A 17968-nucleotide genomic window follows, 5' to 3' on the forward strand; every position below is an offset into this window, starting at 1 on the left:
AATTAATTTTAATTTTCTACTACTCTGAAATTACTTCAAGTCAGGAGAACCAAGACAGGCAGAAACTTCATCCAACTTTTACAGGTGAAATACTACTCTGACAGCAATTTGTCACAGCAAATTATTCTTCCTACAGCATTATGTTTCAAGTACATTTGCTGCAGTAAGGGCAAAATCTGCTCTTTTCATGGGTCTGTATATTTATGACAGCCTTGGAAAATGAGAGCAAACCTGGGTGTAGGTGTTTGATATAGACTGTGAGAGAGCAAAGAGCATTACATATGTCTGAAGATAACACTGCCAAGGTAAGAGTAAAGCAAAAAGTACTAGCATTACTCCCACTCTGTGATCATTCACACTATCCAGAATGATTTACTGGAATTGCTTTACAGGAAAAATATTGTAAACTTAAAGTTTACTTTAAGAAATGTACAGTCTTAATTAACCAAGGAAATCAAGTATTTAACTACATAGATTCTTTAAGCTATCTATCTTACTTGTGCATCCACTTCCCAGAAATGTTTCTTCATCATTCTTGTTTCCCAATTCAGTCACTTGTAGGATGGATGAAAATTGCAGGAAGAGATATCTGTTGTTGCTAAGTAAAGTCTCCCAGATTTACAACCCACATTCAGGAGCAAAAAAAGGATAAAAGCAACTCCCCCCTCAACACTCCAATGTCTGTTCACATAACAAAATAGTGAATAGTGTCATAGTTGTCAAGAGTGCTTTTTGAGATATATTTCAAGTCAACTGTCACTCCAAAGTCAAAGAAGCGCTACTTTCAACATGCAGCATAACTCTTAGTTTGCAAAAAGATGGTAGAAACCCATGCTTAAAATCTACCATTTAGTAATCTTTAATTTGTTTCACTGAAGCACAAAATCCAGCTTATTTATCAAGAAGTGTTTAACGAAAATATAAATGTTACACTGTGTGAATTATGTTTATTATTCGAATTTGCAGGTTTCCATTCCTTTAAAATAAGACTATCAGAATAGCCTCATAAACAGTGTTTGTACCTGTTGTTAGCTCAAAACAGATTGAACCTCAAGGGCCAAGACTGGGGTACCACTGCCATCAATACAACTCAGAGAAGAGGGTACGTCACCCATCATATGAATATCAAGAGAATTTGTTGTTGTATCAGTCCTCTCAACCTTTATAAACCTCATGTGACAATACACTAAAGTCTCTTGCCTACAGCCTGCTGTTAGTGTGGAGCTGGTTTCCAATAATGCAAAGTAAGGATAAAAAAAAATTTCTTATTTTATTTCTTCCACTGAAGTATTTGAATTTTAGGAAAATTTTGATGATTCCATGTTTGCACTCACATGATTGTGTTTGGAAAAAAGCAAATACAACAATAATTCTTAGAAAATGCATTCTGAATTTCTTAAAAATTAGAAAAAGATCCAAATGCATTAAGATAGGCTAAACTTTTGCATGTATATGCATATTCTGCTTCATTCAACAAAAGAGGACTAAGTAGTTCATCACAAAAATCATGCTGGGTCATAATAATGGTCCACTAAGCACCACATTTGACTTTCTAGAATTACAAAACAGTACAATTTAGGAGAGAGTTCAAGAGATAAAGCAAGAATACATAAACGATATTTAATAACATTCATTGTAAAGTATTCATTTATATTATAAAATACAAAATAACATTTTAAAATTATAAAATAATTTACTATTTATATTATTGAGCATTCTGTGAAATAAATGTTCCTACATTTTTTCAAAATTCAGCTGTTGAAGTTCCATATGGTATTATGAAATCTGAGACACATGGAATCATGAAAATTTATGATGTCCCTTCCAAAATCAGTACTATGCAAAGGCAAGTGGAAAATTAGCATTGTATGTTCAATTAATCTTGCCAGAATGTACCAAGCACTGCTACCTTTACCAGAAATCCTAGAACTTCACTGAAGATACCGTAGAGAAACTTATTTTCATTACTCACTCCTTATTCTCTTAAAATAGCAATCTGACATGTTAGCAGCAATCATTGTGCTTTGGTATTACTGACTGTAGGTTCACAGTAGACTGTAGGCTTCTTTCATGTACATTCTGTACAGTTTAATATGACACATTTAGTAGTTCTTTGTTTTTATAAGTGCATGCATATCTGGAAGACTAATAAATCAGACATTTCCATCTAAGTGCTGAAGACCTTTTGCCTATGCCAGACAGAGGGATAAGAAAAATACAGTTCTTCTGCAGGCAGTATGGTTATCACCTGTACAACAATTCATTTCTAAACCAAATAATCTACTCTGAAATCAAAAATCACTCTGATCCAACAGCAAGGCAAGGAACAGCTCTGTGCAAGCAACAATACAAAGGGAAGCTAACAGAGAGTCCTTAACTTTCTCCACCATGTCTCTGCTATTTTTGTTCCCGACAATGCCCAAATCTTGTCATTAATGCAACTTTAATTTTGCATTTATCTGCTTCTATATTATGAAAAAAAAGTTTAGCAGCATGACTCATGTTTTTAATATGACACAATTCCATCACATATGAGAAGGCACTGAAGTTCAAGACAAGACATGTCTGATTAAATATGAAGGAACAAAGGAAAAACACAAACACATCTGATATAAAAGACCAAACTACGACCTCAAATTTGTCTGTTAGCTAGGATGCAGGAAATTACAAGATCTGGTGGACACAGGTAAGAAATATTCTAGAGACAAGTTTAACAATTAAAAAGCATCAATCTCCTTATTCTTGATGGAATCCTCTCAGTGAAAAACAGTCAATAGAGTGCTTGGTGAAAAAGTAACTGGAAGCTTCCTAGAAAAAAAACTAATTCACTTCAAATAAAGGGCCATTTTGTTCATTATGTAAAAGCCCCTAGATGAGTTCGTGTGGCATTCACAGTTCTGAGTCTGGTCCCTTAAAATATCTTACAGAAACTATACTCTATATTGCACCAAATGCTTCTGATTTCTTACATTTTAATTTATTTGTAGTGCAGTATTTCCTGTTCTCACTCTTCAGCCTGTCATTTTCACTAAGCAGTACTCAGTCCTGTCAGTAAGCATGCACTTTGTCAAAACCCTCAGAAGAGCCACAAGATTAGCTGCAGAACTTAGGTTGTAATTGCTTTAAGTAGAATGAAAGCTGGTATTTCAGATTTTTATCTATTCCAACCTAAACAAACACATGCACATCATCATTTTAACTATATATGCCTTTGAACTACAAAATTACTAACTGAAGAAAAAAGTAACCAAGAGTCCTGACATATTAAATTCAAGTAATTATTAGTAAGATGTCTGCTCTGTCCCAGCACTCCTAAAACAGATAACCAGAAAGATTACTTTACAGAGAAAACACCCAGGTCAGAAGCGCTATATGCTGCAGGTCTGCAGGTGACACTTTTTAACACTGATCTAGTGTGAATGCACTTTGTTACAAATTAATCTGCAACATGCCATACCTATTGAGCAAAATACAGAAAAAATTGCTGGGGTATTTGGATGTTTCACAAAACAACAGAGGTTAAAAAATAAAAGTCTTTGATGAACAGGCATCTCCTATTGCCTGAAAAGGTCAAGATTATCAAAATCGCATTTTTCAGCAGGTTCTCTAGTTAAAGAACCAGGGAGGTAACACACATTCAAGAAGTAAGGGAGCTAATATAGCCTATGTTTGTGGTTCTTACTGGTAGCATTCCAACACACTTAATTCAGCTTTTCTCCATCATACCCATTCTGACAGCTAGAAAGGCAAGAGGCATCACATGCTGCTGCTGGTACTACGACAGGCTCCTGTCAACTAGTTGGCCACATACCACGACACTAGGTACACAACAGTTGCTTTCACTCCACAGGAATAAGGAAAGCAGAAACCATGAGTTCTTGTTTTCCTAAAAAAGGAAAGCTTATTAGAAACATTTATTAAACAGCTGCTACAGCAGAGGAAGGATATGACTGAGCTTGTAGTGATTCCATATGCTTTGAAGACGCAGAGCACACCTCCTATAATGGATGACATGCAGAAGTACAAAACACTTATACAGACAACAAATTGCCAGCTAGCTATGAAAATGATAATTTATGTCATCATGTCTAATGCTGAAGAATGTTCGTTGTCAAAAAATTGAGTGTTGCTGATATCTATTACAAGGTTGCCTAAAAATAATACAGAATGAAAGATGTAAAATTGTAAAGATTCCACAACAGTTCATATCCAGTCATCTATAAGTTTCCAAAGTTTGTACATTAAGGCCAAAGGGACAGGGTATCCCCATGCTCCAGCTAACTAACTTTTGATACAGAAATGCTGAAATGACTTAAATTAGCCAGCTTGCAATCAGGCAGCAGAACAATTGGATGTGCAGTGAAGCAGTTCTGTGGAGTGTGACCTGTGAGTCCTTCAGGTCAGCAAGCTGTCCCTGAGCCAGCAGTGCATCCTGGTGGTGCATTAGGAAGAGCAGTGCCAGCAGGCTGAGGAGGGTGATCGTGCCTCTCTACTCAGCCTTGGTGAGGCACATCTGGATTGCTGTGTCCATTCCTCGGTTCCTCACTAGAAGGGAGTCATGGAGCCCCTGGAGTGGGTCCAGTGAAGGGCTAAAACCATGATTAATGTATGTGCATATTAAAGACATTTTACATCATTGCTCTATCCCTCAGAAGATGAGAGAGAAAGTAATTCTAACAGATTAAATGCATAAACAAGCAACAACAAAAAAATCCTATTTTCTAACACTCACTCTTTGGTTTAGTCAGAGAGAGAAATTTTACCTATTGAGGTAAAATTAATATTAAAATTAATAGGTAAAATAAAACTAGTCTAGTTAGAACTACTTAAACCAAAATAAAATCCCTACACCGACATTCTTCTTTAAGCAATAGTGCATTGGTATATGTATGTTCAACATGAACTTAAGAAAACAATCTGTAGACTCTATCAACTAAGTGCAAAACCTATGGGCTAATCTGATTTACTTATACTGCCTGTAACATTACACATATAAGTAACTGATACAACTCCATAGATCATGTCCTTTATCCACAGAATTAAAAAAACAATAGAAGCAATATAAAGAAGCTCTATCCACTTATCTAAAATTACAATAAATTTAGTATTGACTTTCTTAAGAAAATGAGCTGAAATCCTGAAATGATGACATCCTTCAATAAATTAAAGACTGCCATTATTACAGAAAGACAGATATAAATCACACAACTATGCATTCATTTCTTCCTTACTTCAACAGTAAGTGACATTGCCCATAAGGAACAAACAGCACCTAAATCCACACAAAGATTTCACCTTAATGAACACAATGCTGTACTGGCTTCTTACTAAATCCTTACTATGCAGACTTTTATGAATCCATTTTGCCTTATAAATCCTGTATCCTGAAGAGCTCAACTGTCTGCTCATGACACCTCACCACAGTCTAGTCAAGGTCAATGATCTGCAACATACAAGAAATAAGGGTGCTCCCATAAATGTGACTGCACAGGAGCTCTAGAAAAGCAGTCCAGCTGTACCAACCTTCAGGGTGCAAAAATATATGAACATGGCTTTGTGTGAAAAAAGAGGCTTATGTAATTGCTCTTCAGCTACTATTGCCTGTGGTGAATATGTTTACTAGTGAGGGAAAGGGAATTACATGTACATCTTGCCAGGTATGCAATTACGTACATGGCAAGAAAGTGTTCTTTCCTACATAAAAATAAAAAATGAAATAATAATGAACATAATAATCGCATGTGATAATTTGTTGTTATAGCTTCAAAACAGCAAAAGAAAAAAGTGACAATGAAGTGACAAGAACAGGCACACAATTTTAACTGGCAGATATAAGAATACCCCATGCAACACAGCTACTGGTAACACTGCCTATAATACACCAATGGAGATTCTGGTCAACGCAAGGACTTACACAGAACAAAATAATTTGCTGCTGTTGAAATTCTGTGATAGCAGCCTTCATGGTACTGCCACAAAATGGTCTTATATTGTGATCTATTGGGAAAACACTTTTTTTTTAAACACGGACAAAAAACAAAGTCTGAATAAAACTTTCTATGATGTCTTGATTCTTAAATTAAAACAAAAAATCATAGTCACTTACAGAAAGTGTTAAATCACAGCAAAGGGCTAATTATACCATACTAACTTCCTTTTGTCTAGTATAAAAGGACATTTTTTTACTTTGCCTGGCTGAGTGTAATAGCCTATGAATTATGAGATCAAAGCAGCAAACTGTATGTTTTCTAAAGTAAGAGTTTCCTTCACCAAGTTTTACACTTACTACAGCTGAAAGAGCTGTGTGAAGGGATCAGCACTAAACCCAAAGGACAGGCTGTGCACAGCAAGAAAGAGAGCAACTCCCTCGTGCTTTTTGCAGGTCACTACCAAGGACCATGTTAGCAGATCCACACCAGACCCTTAACAGGCAGCTCTGCTGCTACCAGTAATTAGCTTGGACAGCTCTGGCTCCAGGAGTAGCAGCAAGGCTACACCATAATGAGCTCAGCTGGGATTAGCAGGACAGGGCAGGGAACCAAGAGAGCTGAGGCATTCTGCATTGCGTATGTATCACAGAGATCAAACAAGGATGGCTGGCTAGGTTATCCCCTCACCACCTCATTCCAAAAATGAAGCACGGCAGTGTGTAAAATACAGGCTAATGAAGAGCGACACCTCCAACAGATGAGAGCCACATTAATTAACACAATCCCTAGATCATGGAATACAGTTTCTGTTAGTGCTAGCAAACTTGTAACTTGTCACTGATTTAAGGGGGAGAGAGAAGGAAGAAAAAAAAAAAGAGCTGATGTTTTCCTTTTCTGCTTTTGGTAGATGCTTTCATAATGGAATTTTGCAAGGAATTCCTCTTGTATGGCCTGTAAAGCACTTCACAAAAAAACTCCAGTATGTTTCTTTATTTAAACACCATTTAAGAAACAAACTCACTTCTCAATCAGCAGCTTCTTGTTCTCCCTTTTGAAAAAAGCCAGTTCATTCCACATCACATCACAATCCTCTTGACAAAGCTGACAGGAGCTTGTGTGTTGGTATCTGCTTTTAGTATTTTCAAAGCTGTTTATGAGTTTAAAAAGGTTGTTTGTTTTCAAATATCTAAATGCGTTGGGAGAACCAGAATAAAAGCACCCCTGCTTTCAGAAAATACAGATTTTTCAAGTAGAGCATCAATTGAATCTGAATTTTGTATGAAGTATACATTCTGAGGCATGAAACCTTAACTGTGGTAATAAAGAGAAGTTCAGTTACATAATTTCAGATAGATATTGAGCTAGTATCACACCATGCCTCCCAGGTGATGTGGCAGAATAGTGTCACCCACATTCTGATAACATTACTTTAAATACTGGTATGGGAAAGAAGAAGTTAAAATCATCACGTAATCTCTTGCAAATTAAGGGAAAGTCATCAGCTCCCCAAACACCCCAGCAAGCCAATGTGGAAGTTGCAACTAATGCCCACTCTAAATCACACTGTTGTTCTACAGTTTAATAAAGGAATTAACTCTCTATGGACAAGATTATGTATTAAGAAAAAGCATATTGACTTTTGAAGCACAGAAAAGTAAAATTATTTAACAGTTTTTCAGTCATTAAAGTATTTTTAGATATTTTAATAATGCCAAAATAAAAATTGTATTAAAAATGCTTTATGGAATCAATTTAAAACTCTGCAATCCAAATTCCTACTGGGCAGAGAAATAAACTCTCAGACAATGTGGTAGCCTCCTAAGGCCCCCATCATCTTTGCAGTCACGTACATCAGTGCTAGTTGTATGTACACTGACAGGTGGATTAGGTCCCATCAGCTGCCATCTCAATAACAGATACTAATCTATGAAGAATATGGAGAATGGGGTTCTCCATCACTTACAAAGGATCAGAAATGCCACATAAGCACCTGATACTGACTTCTTAATGCACAATTTACATTACAGCAGCACTATACAGCTTTTTGTGGTACCAAAATAACAGATGTTATTGTTACAGACTGCTTTTATTTGTGTCTTGTCTACTTTCTTTTGTTTAACTGTATTAAAAATGAAAACCAAACCTCCTTTAGTGTGACTTCATACAAATCTAGCCTGGTAACAAAGATTATTGAAACCCTGTTATTTTCAGCTCAACTTAAATAGAGATGAAAAAATTAGATGACTAAGTGAAGACTGAGCATTATATTCTCCCCAATACCTACTTTTCCCAAACACATTCATTATAACACAAGCTCGTCTCATTTACTTTAAACAGAAGTCACCTTTGTCTCTTTTTCCCTTTTCTTTTAAATTTTTTTAAACTATTCGAACCAGAACATCCAGTGCTTCACTGTATATCAAGTTTAAGATTTTAAGGTCTTTATCTAGTTCAATTTTTTTTATCTTTTTAGCCTTGGACTCTCAATGGATCTGGAAGCCTGTCTAGGTATAGACACAGAATTAAATAATTTCATTGAATTTAGTAACTATCATCCTTAAGTCACTTCCAGATTGCACTACATTTAAAGCAGTGAAATGAAAGAAAAAAACCCCATATTTTTCCTTAAAAAACAAAACCATTTCATTATAATTTCCCTAAATATATTTGCCATTATACTTAGGTATTGAAAAAAATGCTCCTGTGCTTTCACCGATGCCCGTAGCAATTTTGTACCTCACCATTGTTTCCATCCACACCTTTTTTTCCCCTTTTTTAAAGACAAATCGCTCCTATGTAAATGCTAATATTTCAAAGCAATGCAAATCTACTAAGATAGGCAATATATTTATATATAAGGAACAGTTTATCATTCACAGTAGGATGCTTTATGTCACCCCAGACTCTGAACAGCTACCAGTTTTGCAGCATTTTCTGTGACTCTCATTTTCTTCAGAGAGAGATAGTTAGTGTCAAGATCAGTCAGTATTGTTGTAACTGCAAAAATAATTATTTTTAGTAAAAAACACAAGTGTTTACTGAGCTGTTAGTTGCATGCTAAAGCCCTGTTAAAGCTGCAAGGAAACTACTTCTTTGAAATAGGTCCTGAAAAACAGCAGTGCTTGATAACTGAACTGATAAAAAATGCTTTACTTCCTCCAATTGCATCTATTTACCAAAGTATCTGTATGCTAAGGACTTAAAAAAAGAATTTCTGCAAAAAATTTTCACTGTTCTGTATCGAGCCTAAGGGAGAATGATATACAGAATGTTCATTATGCAAATTTTATGTGGTAAAGTCTTCCCTCTTTCCATTAAGAAAGATATATTACTGCATTTTTTGTAAAATTATCAGAAATAATTTATTTTTAAATAATTTAACAGATAAAAACGCCTTGCTTTCATGCACATATTATTTTACTTTTCCCCTATAAGGAAGGAGATTTTAGCCTCAGTAAATATATGAATCACTTAATGTTAGAGAGGGTATTATTTCTATATTTTAATGAATAAAACTATTTTTAAAAACTATTTGAAACATAATGAGCAACTGCTGTGTTACAGAAAATTAAAAACATACAGTCAACAAAATAAATGAGTGAGGAATTAGAGAAACATAAGCAGTCCTAGCTGACCTTTGTCCAGTACTCAGGCTCTCAAGGAGAGCCCAAATGAAGTAAGTCAAGGTGTCAGCTCAATATATTTCCTCTTGGTTTCAACTACAATTTTTCTCACATAGGTGTAAGCTATGTATTCTGCTGTAACAAAGAACAGTCTTGATCACCACCCAGTAGCTTCTTTCTTCAAATCACATTCTCTTTTGAATACCTTTATAATACTTCTGTTCAGATTTCTTGGGTAAGGAGAATGTTTTTAATGAGCTGTGTAACTTACCTGCTATTGCCCTCTTCCCACTGCTTTAATTGCTCTTTTAGCGCTCTGTAGTTGGTCTGTAACATCTGCTGTCTTTCTTCGTGTTTTCCATAGGCTGCTCTTAGCTCATAAGATTCTTGAGACTGTGTGAAACCAGAAAAACAAAATCAGAGTTGGACAAAATGTAAGACAGTATTACACAGATCAAATGAAAGGAAAGTTCTCTTTTATCAATTACTGTGAGACTCAAAAATCGAAATAGAAAGATCAGGACTCGCAGTCCTTGAGGTCAAAGTTTTCTTATTACTACTTTGGAAAATTCTGCTGATTTGGCAATTCACTTAAATACTATTTTCATGCTGCTGAAAGTTTTAAAAATTGACTACCAAAATGCCATCTTTTATCTAGTGAATCCATAAGCCTAATACATTTTAAAACACATAGACTGAAAAAGGACTGTTGGCACTTTTTTTCATTCAAAACTACTTTCTTTCCTTTTTTTCCCAATGGAAAACTGTTCTATGTATTTTCAAGGGAAATACTGGCTGCATGAAAAAAAAATTACATTTAAATGGCTTCAGGATTTCCACACATAGTAAGCTGTTTCTGTAAATACATATACACCTGCAACACCCAGACTTTGTCCTCTAGTAATGCAGCAAACAAGAAATAAAAACATTGTTTACAATATCTTTTATATAATCAAAACCATACAAAATAAGTACAGAACAAAAATTAAAATACACCTTGATTATTATTGCAGGATAACATCATGTAAGCTTAAACCCAGACTTTTCTAAATGACAATACAGTCCTCTGGAAAAAAATTAACACTAAGAAGAAGCATTTAACACTATAAAGCAAGTCAAACTACTCTACACTAATAAAGAATTCACAAGCAAAGAATTCATTATGCTGTAGCAAAATTTGCAATCAGAGCTTCATTTTCAGTTCAATGGGAGCTCTGCTTGTAGAACAACTACAGAACTAAATAAATCAGAATACCTTATTTGCAAGTATTTACACCGCTTATATGCAAGGAGGACTTTTCAGCATTAGTCAATAAATTAGACAAACCAATAGTCAGAGTTGCGAACAATAAAAATTGAGTCCCATTATAAAAACATGGCAAGGGTTTCCAGAGTACTCATAACTACAAAGCACCTATACTAAGCTTGGCAATCAAATGTAGCCCACCTTTCATGATGCACAAAGTTGAAAGACACCAGCTAAAGTTTCAAATGGTACTATATACGTAATTCCAGAAGTTTTCTGGAAGTGACTTCAGAAACAAAAAGAGAAGATTTAGGAACACAATCAAGTCCAAAGTGACCCTACCACTAAATACTTTCCCAAAGTAGTGGTGATAGGTTTTCTTTCCTGAAACAACCTCTAAGCCAAATACATTTTTAAATTCTGAATTGTTAAAAAAGTACTTTTGACTGGGCTTAAGTGAACTCATATAAATACCACAATGATATTAAAAACAACCACATAAAGCACATAAATCTTAGACTAAGAACATAGAGACCATTACCAAGTTTTGCACAAGGAAATTTTCACAAGAATACAATTACAGATGTTGTGTTTTCAAGAGAAGTTCATGAAACAACTGTTTTGAGATTGTTTGATATTGTTAGCAAAAACTGGTCAAGTCTGGCAGGGCACTAGAAAAAAATGCCTTCAGTATAAATCCTGAGAAGCTTATTAGTGTCAATGCCCTTTCAGAGATGCAACCAACTGTAGAATTTGGCCTTTCCTATTAATGAATCTGCATTTTTCATTATTGCTTACCTGTTCTATTATCCATTCTGTTACAGTTATTGCCTTCCCTTATCACTTGCTCTGCTCTTGCAGAAATAGAAATTAGACAATTAACTGCCCTAATCACTCTCTCTATTGAATAAAGCACTTCAAGATTTAAAATATTCACTGAAATTTCCATAATCTGTTAGATTAATCTCTGTCTGAATTATGTTATATTTCATAACTAAACTGTCTTGTACGCCGTTTTGTATACATTCACGGACGTGGGACAGAACAACCCATCTCTCACAGTGCTGGACCTCCAGATTACTCTCCAGCTGTACCCTGTCATCCCTAGTGCCACCCATGCAATAATGAATAACAGTAACACAAAGTTCAATCTGCAGTAGGAAAATCCCACTGCCTATTCCTTTTTTTCTTTTGGTAGGCTGCTCAGACAAGTCAAAACATTCTAATCACTAATGCAAGTTCTTATTGAAATTGACCTTCTATTACTGTAAAAAGGAAATTTTAAAAACTACACTGATTCAATTATTTGACTATGCTTGGCTTTCAAGAACTGAGGCCCCTAATAGTTACAATACCAGCTTTTTCCACAAACAGTTATGTGGATAAGATGCAATATTCATCTATTTTCAGCATCTGAACACTATACATGGAATAGGACTACATATGAAATATGAGGTAAATGTGAGTGTACAATACAAACAAGTATTTAAGATGGCCCTGAAGACTGGTGTGCATATTCTAATTTTATTTACCTCCAAAAACTTTAGAACCTAAAAAGGATGAGAAAACTCAAAGAGAAGAGCTCCTATTGGTTTTGAGACTTTTCCAGTTAAAGCCAGGATTATCTCTTCTAGGCTACACCAGTGACCACAGCTCTAGAAGCAATACAGGAGAAGATCAACATATTCTTAGTTTGTATCAAATATCTACTTCTCAACAACCAAACTCTTACCCACTTCTTAAAGACCCACAGTAGACTGAAGTTTTGTACCAATCTGATTGATAATTTGTTATTTAAAAGCAAAAAAAAAAAAAAAACCTCTTATTCATTTTGACGTTCTCTTCTGTAACCAAGGGTGCAATCAGGCATGCTCTGTTACTTTTTAGTATCCCAGAAACAAAGCCAATTCTGTGTAAAAACTCTGAATCTAAATGATCACCCCATTTATACTAGCAACAAAGATACTAAGAGCCATCTTTTCTTGTTGAGAAATGAGGCAGCTGAGAGAATGGGAAAAACCTGTGAATGGGACCTTGACCTCTTTTGCTCCTTTGTAATACTGACTGAGGCATTCCTGAAAACCCCAAAAATAGAGCTGTTCTTTTTTTTTTTTTGTATTGTTACCAATTTTTTGAAAGTACTAATGTATAAAGTCACCATTTCATGTTCCAGACATGCATCACTAATGTGTGTATTGAGAGAGCAACCATTTCTCTGAGCAAGAAAATTTCAAGTAATCATATAGAAAACACTTCATTTGAAGAGGCAATAATGCAAGGACCAGTTTTGAAAATGTGGGCCAAATCCATTTTTTGTTGCTAGAAACAAAGACTGAGAGAAGGCTAGCATCAAGAAATCACAGAATAGCAACATAAATGTTCTGACATTAACTTTATGAAGCTTAGTTCACTGTCATGCTGGCAGTAGCCTCATTGAAATATGAATGTAGTGCCACAACAGTGTTTATTATGATGGCCTGGGCCTCTACAGCTTCTTTTCAAACCATTAAAGCATTCTGCAAAAGAAGCCAAATAGATTGTCAAGAGAAAATGCAAGAAGTTAATGTGCTCACTTTCAAGGGGAGATTTACCCCTTAAAGACATAATGGATGTCTGTGATAGAGATCCCACACCTGTAACATCATAAACCTGCACAGATTTTTAAATTATACTTTAAGATTAAATAGAAGATAAGTAAAGGCAGTATGGTGAATGGTACAAATTATATATGAGGTTATGCACAGACAGTTGTTTCTCTTCTGCATCTGCTTTCCTTCACTCCTCCTTCCAGAAGAAATGTGTAGCTCTATCATTGAAAGCAATAGCCATAGACACTGAAGTGTATTTTGTTTCTAAGAGCAAAACAGCTGTAGCCTACAGTTCCAGAATAATCTGTAGCATCAGTGTCAGGCAGGCCAACGAAGAGTAATGAACAGAAATCCTCCCAAAGGCCAATTCTCAGGTTTAGCTGGTGGGACATGCCTTAGAATTCTCAACAGAGGGAAAAAACAAAACAAAATCAATTTTCTGTCTCCCAGGAACAAGACAACCTGGAAGACTGAATTTGAAGTCTAAATAACCTCTCCTGTTCATATACTCTACATGTGTTAAGATAATGCTTTAAATTCTCCCATGTACATAGATGGATGAATTGTGACATTTTGCTGAAATATACTTCCCACTTACAGTTTTTCTAAAATTAACTTATCGCTATGGTTGGTAGAGCTTCCAATTTTTTCACTTACATAACTTTTATTATAGGATGTTTAATACAACGAATTCTCCTTTAGGCTACACATACTTGAAAATATCTTTCAAATTACATAACTGAACAATGATAAGCAACACAAAAAAGAGAAGGAGGAGAGGGAGGAAAGTGAGGAGAATAAAGAAGAAGATGAATTTTAAGTGTTTAAGAAAATATGACTCAGGGTTTGCATTTTGCATTCAGAGGTGCAATTTTAAACCAATAGTTTGTTCAAAAGTTACTGTATCTCTGTAGCAAAATACCAAACCAACAAAAACACAGCTACAAAAATCTGTGAAACTGGGACAAAATGAGCAATTGCAAAACAAGCTCAATTAAGATTTTCTATGAAGGGGTGGAGCGAGGGGGATTGTTTTTTTAAACAGCATCTTTTAGACCAGCAACTAACGGACCCACAACTTACATAATTTCCAGGGGTCTTTTTTAAGTTACTGACTTCAGCATTTTAAAGTGTGGCTTTATTGTACATAAAAGTCTTTGTACTTTCAGTGCTTCTACTTTCTGATTTACTTCATATGAACACATAAATTTCTCAGAATATATATACCCAAAAACAAACTTTGAAAATGTATTTAACAAGTATGTGCTATTGATGACAGCTCAATTAAGCTTCCACAGGACTGCAAGATTACTCACACTGTAAAGCAAAAAGGTAAACTAATGGAGAGTGCTCTCTGATCCGAAGAGACTTACAGTGCATAAAAATATGTGTATTTTTAATTTTTTAAATGTCTGTTTGTTTTGGTATATCTTTATCTATGCAAGCTTATAGCTAGCAGGCTTTTTATTTATTTTTATTTAATGTTCACCTTTAGCTGTAGTGTCTTCTCTAAGCTTTCAATCTTCCTTTCAGCTATTTTAAGCTTCTTTAGTTCCTCTGACTCTCTAAAAGAGCTCTTTGGGGACAGAGACCTTGAACGTTTCACAGGTGGTTTCTGGAGAATAAAACAAGGACATGGTTGAACTAGTTGGAACACCGGATTATGAAAGACATGCAGAATTAAAGAAGAAGTAATTTTGAATACTAATAATGAATTATAAAAAAAAAAAAAAATCTGCATGGAATACCAGAGAAATAACAAGCAGAATTACCACAGCGCTACCACTAAAGGTTTCTCTGTGACTCGTTAATGAGAATATTCATTTACATTTACATTGTTTCTTTCAGAATAATGATGTCCCATTAGGGAAGACTAAAGGGTTATAGACTCAGAAATGCAAGAAACCTCATTACAAAGGAGGGGATAGAGGCTGGTCTAATTGCTCTATAAGGGTCCAAGGTTACACTTGATAGGACAACCAGAAACAAGAGGGAAAGGATTTTTTTCCCTTTGAAATAGTTTAACACACTGTGAAGTTGAAGGAACAATATGCTTGAGGAATATAAATACAACAGACAGTAGATCTTATACCATAATGACCATATGGTCATTAACTATAATGTGACTAACTAGAGACAAGAATATGTGTTTATATTATGTACAGCTTCATACAGCAATCTGGAGAAAGAGTATGTGAAAGTAACACTTAAACTGGGCAGCTTTCTTGTTCACTCTATGTCATATCTCCTTATGGCAGAGAAAGAAAGGCCTCATAAAATTAGACTTTCAGATTTTTGGAATAACTTGGGTTAAGAACAGTGAAATAAACAGTGAAATACCAACACACACTTAATGCCAATCAGGCAAAATACTGTTGTGCCAACACATAAAGTCAAACAGAAACTTAGGTAAATTGTGATTATTCTTGCTGCATTATGCCACCTTCTCTGCGAAAACACTGATCGACAATAAACGAAATTAGGGATAAATTCTTCTTCAATACTGTAGATATCAATATTTTCACTAGTCCATTAAATTAATTTAATTTTGAAGAGTATCTTAATTAGCAACTGACATTTTTTTCTTTGACTACTACCTTCCAGCATGAAATATTTATAAGACATCATATACCACATTTTCATTTTAAATAGTATGGGTTTCCAAAAAGAAGAAAAAAAAATTTGTCACGAAATATCAGAGACCAGTAGCATCTCATATTTATATTTATATTTATATTTATATTTATATTTATATTTATATTTATATTTATATTTATATTTATATTTATATTTATATTTATATTTATATTTATATTTATATTTATATTTATATTTATATTCATATTTATATTTATATTTATATTTATATTTATGAACGTAAATATTTCCAATGTGGTTTTGTCATTTGATTTAAGGATTCTTTTGCTTATGACACATACCTGAAACAGACATAAAAAAGTCCAACAAACAACCAGGCAAAATTTATTAGAAAAAGTGTTACACTCTCACAAAAAAACCCCAACCAAAACCAAAACCAATCCAAACAAACAAAAAAACCCAACAACCCAAAACCAAAAAAAAACCCCAAGAATAAACCAAATCAAAACAACCCCTCCCCTCAAAAAAAAAACCAAAAACAAACCAAACCAGAACTAGCATCTGGAAAAGATTTTAGTACATTTAAAATCCAAATACTAAAAAATATAATAATCTTCAAAGCCCCCAATTTTGTAAATAAAATGAAGAGCTTTAAAACAAAAGCAACCAAAACCCAACCCTCCTATCCTCTACATTACTTAATCATTATATACAGTCATATTATGTATGACTGTACTTTTCATTATTTTTCAATAATTGCTTCTAGGTAAACTTTATGCTGGTATAGAGAAAGTCTGGAATATACACAGTTTCTCTGAAATCAGATATAGAAGGTCAAAGCACTCTGCTTGCTGCCAAAGTGATGGACAACAAAGGAAAAGGAGGAGATCAACCAGCACGAGGCTCTTAAGAATTAATAGGTAGAGAAAACCTGAGAAGGAACAGAGAAAAGAGGAAAAAAAATACCAAAAAAGATAAAATTCACTGTCTTGCTAGTCTAGTCACAGCTGATCAGATACAAGTACATAAGAATTTTTTATACATATATATAGATAGATATATATATATTATACACACACTCAGAATTTATATATAGCTACCTGGGAATGTGCCAGAGCCAAGCTATGTGAAAAAAAATGAGAAAACTTTTAACTACTTATGGATATGGAAGTGATTACCTGTGACAATGGATGGGATTGGTGATATGTATTCCATGACTTTCACCTTTTTAGTGATCAGACTAAAGGTCTGTGGAGAAAGGACACTGTATCTGGGCTTTACAGTTGCTCATAGGTAGTTTGAACTCAATCTTTGCTAAGGAGGTAAAGAGTTCTATCAAGACAAAGGAGACTGTGTAGTAAAATACACTATAATTGGATTGCCTGGGGCTGCTGCAAAACTCAGTTTGAAAGATGGCATCTGTAAAAATCTTCTCACAAGTGCAAACTTTACTGCTCTTGCTCCCATCAAATATAAACATTAAATTTTTTATTCAGTCCTCATATTCTACAGAAAAATTTTGTCATACCTCTATAAAATATATACAGAAATGTATATAATGTTTCAAAATGTAATGTTTCAAAAATTTTCTACATGTTTAGGAGTAAAAAACCCCTCCAATTTTATCAGTGAAGATTGTTAATCCAAGTCAGGAAAGGAATCCAGACCAGAATATTTTTCATTGAATGTTCCTTAAACACTTTTACTGAAGACTAAACCAAATAGCAGAAAACCAGAAATGAACAGAGTTTCTATTATATAATAGATATGAAATTTTGTGATAGAAGATTTAGCAAAAAGAAAGAGCAGGTAAGTGGATAGGGCACACATTAATGGAGGCACACAAGCAGAAAAAGAAAATATGTCTATTTCTAGACAACCTTCTATTACCTGTCTGCACAATGAAAGACATCATGGGACAAAACTGCAAATAGCCATGTTCTTGAATTCAATAATTCAAGGTTTCATGTTGAATAAAGTTCC

General features: G+C 34.5%; 1 protein-coding gene across 1 annotated transcript in view; it reads right to left on the bottom strand.

The window, feature by feature from the left end:
* The window catches only part of CNTLN (centlein), a 199414-nt gene that overhangs the window by 112083 nt on the left and 69363 nt on the right, over positions 1–17968 (bottom strand). The window contains 3 exon segments of the mRNA XM_058824396.1: positions 6952–7077; positions 9825–9948; positions 14942–15002. Of these exon segments, the coding sequence (XP_058680379.1) occupies positions 6952–7077; positions 9825–9948; positions 14942–15002 (311 nt within the window).

Source organism: Ammospiza caudacuta, chromosome Z (assembly GCF_027887145.1).
Source record: "Ammospiza caudacuta isolate bAmmCau1 chromosome Z, bAmmCau1.pri, whole genome shotgun sequence".
NCBI lineage: Eukaryota > Metazoa > Chordata > Aves > Passeriformes > Passerellidae > Ammospiza > Ammospiza caudacuta.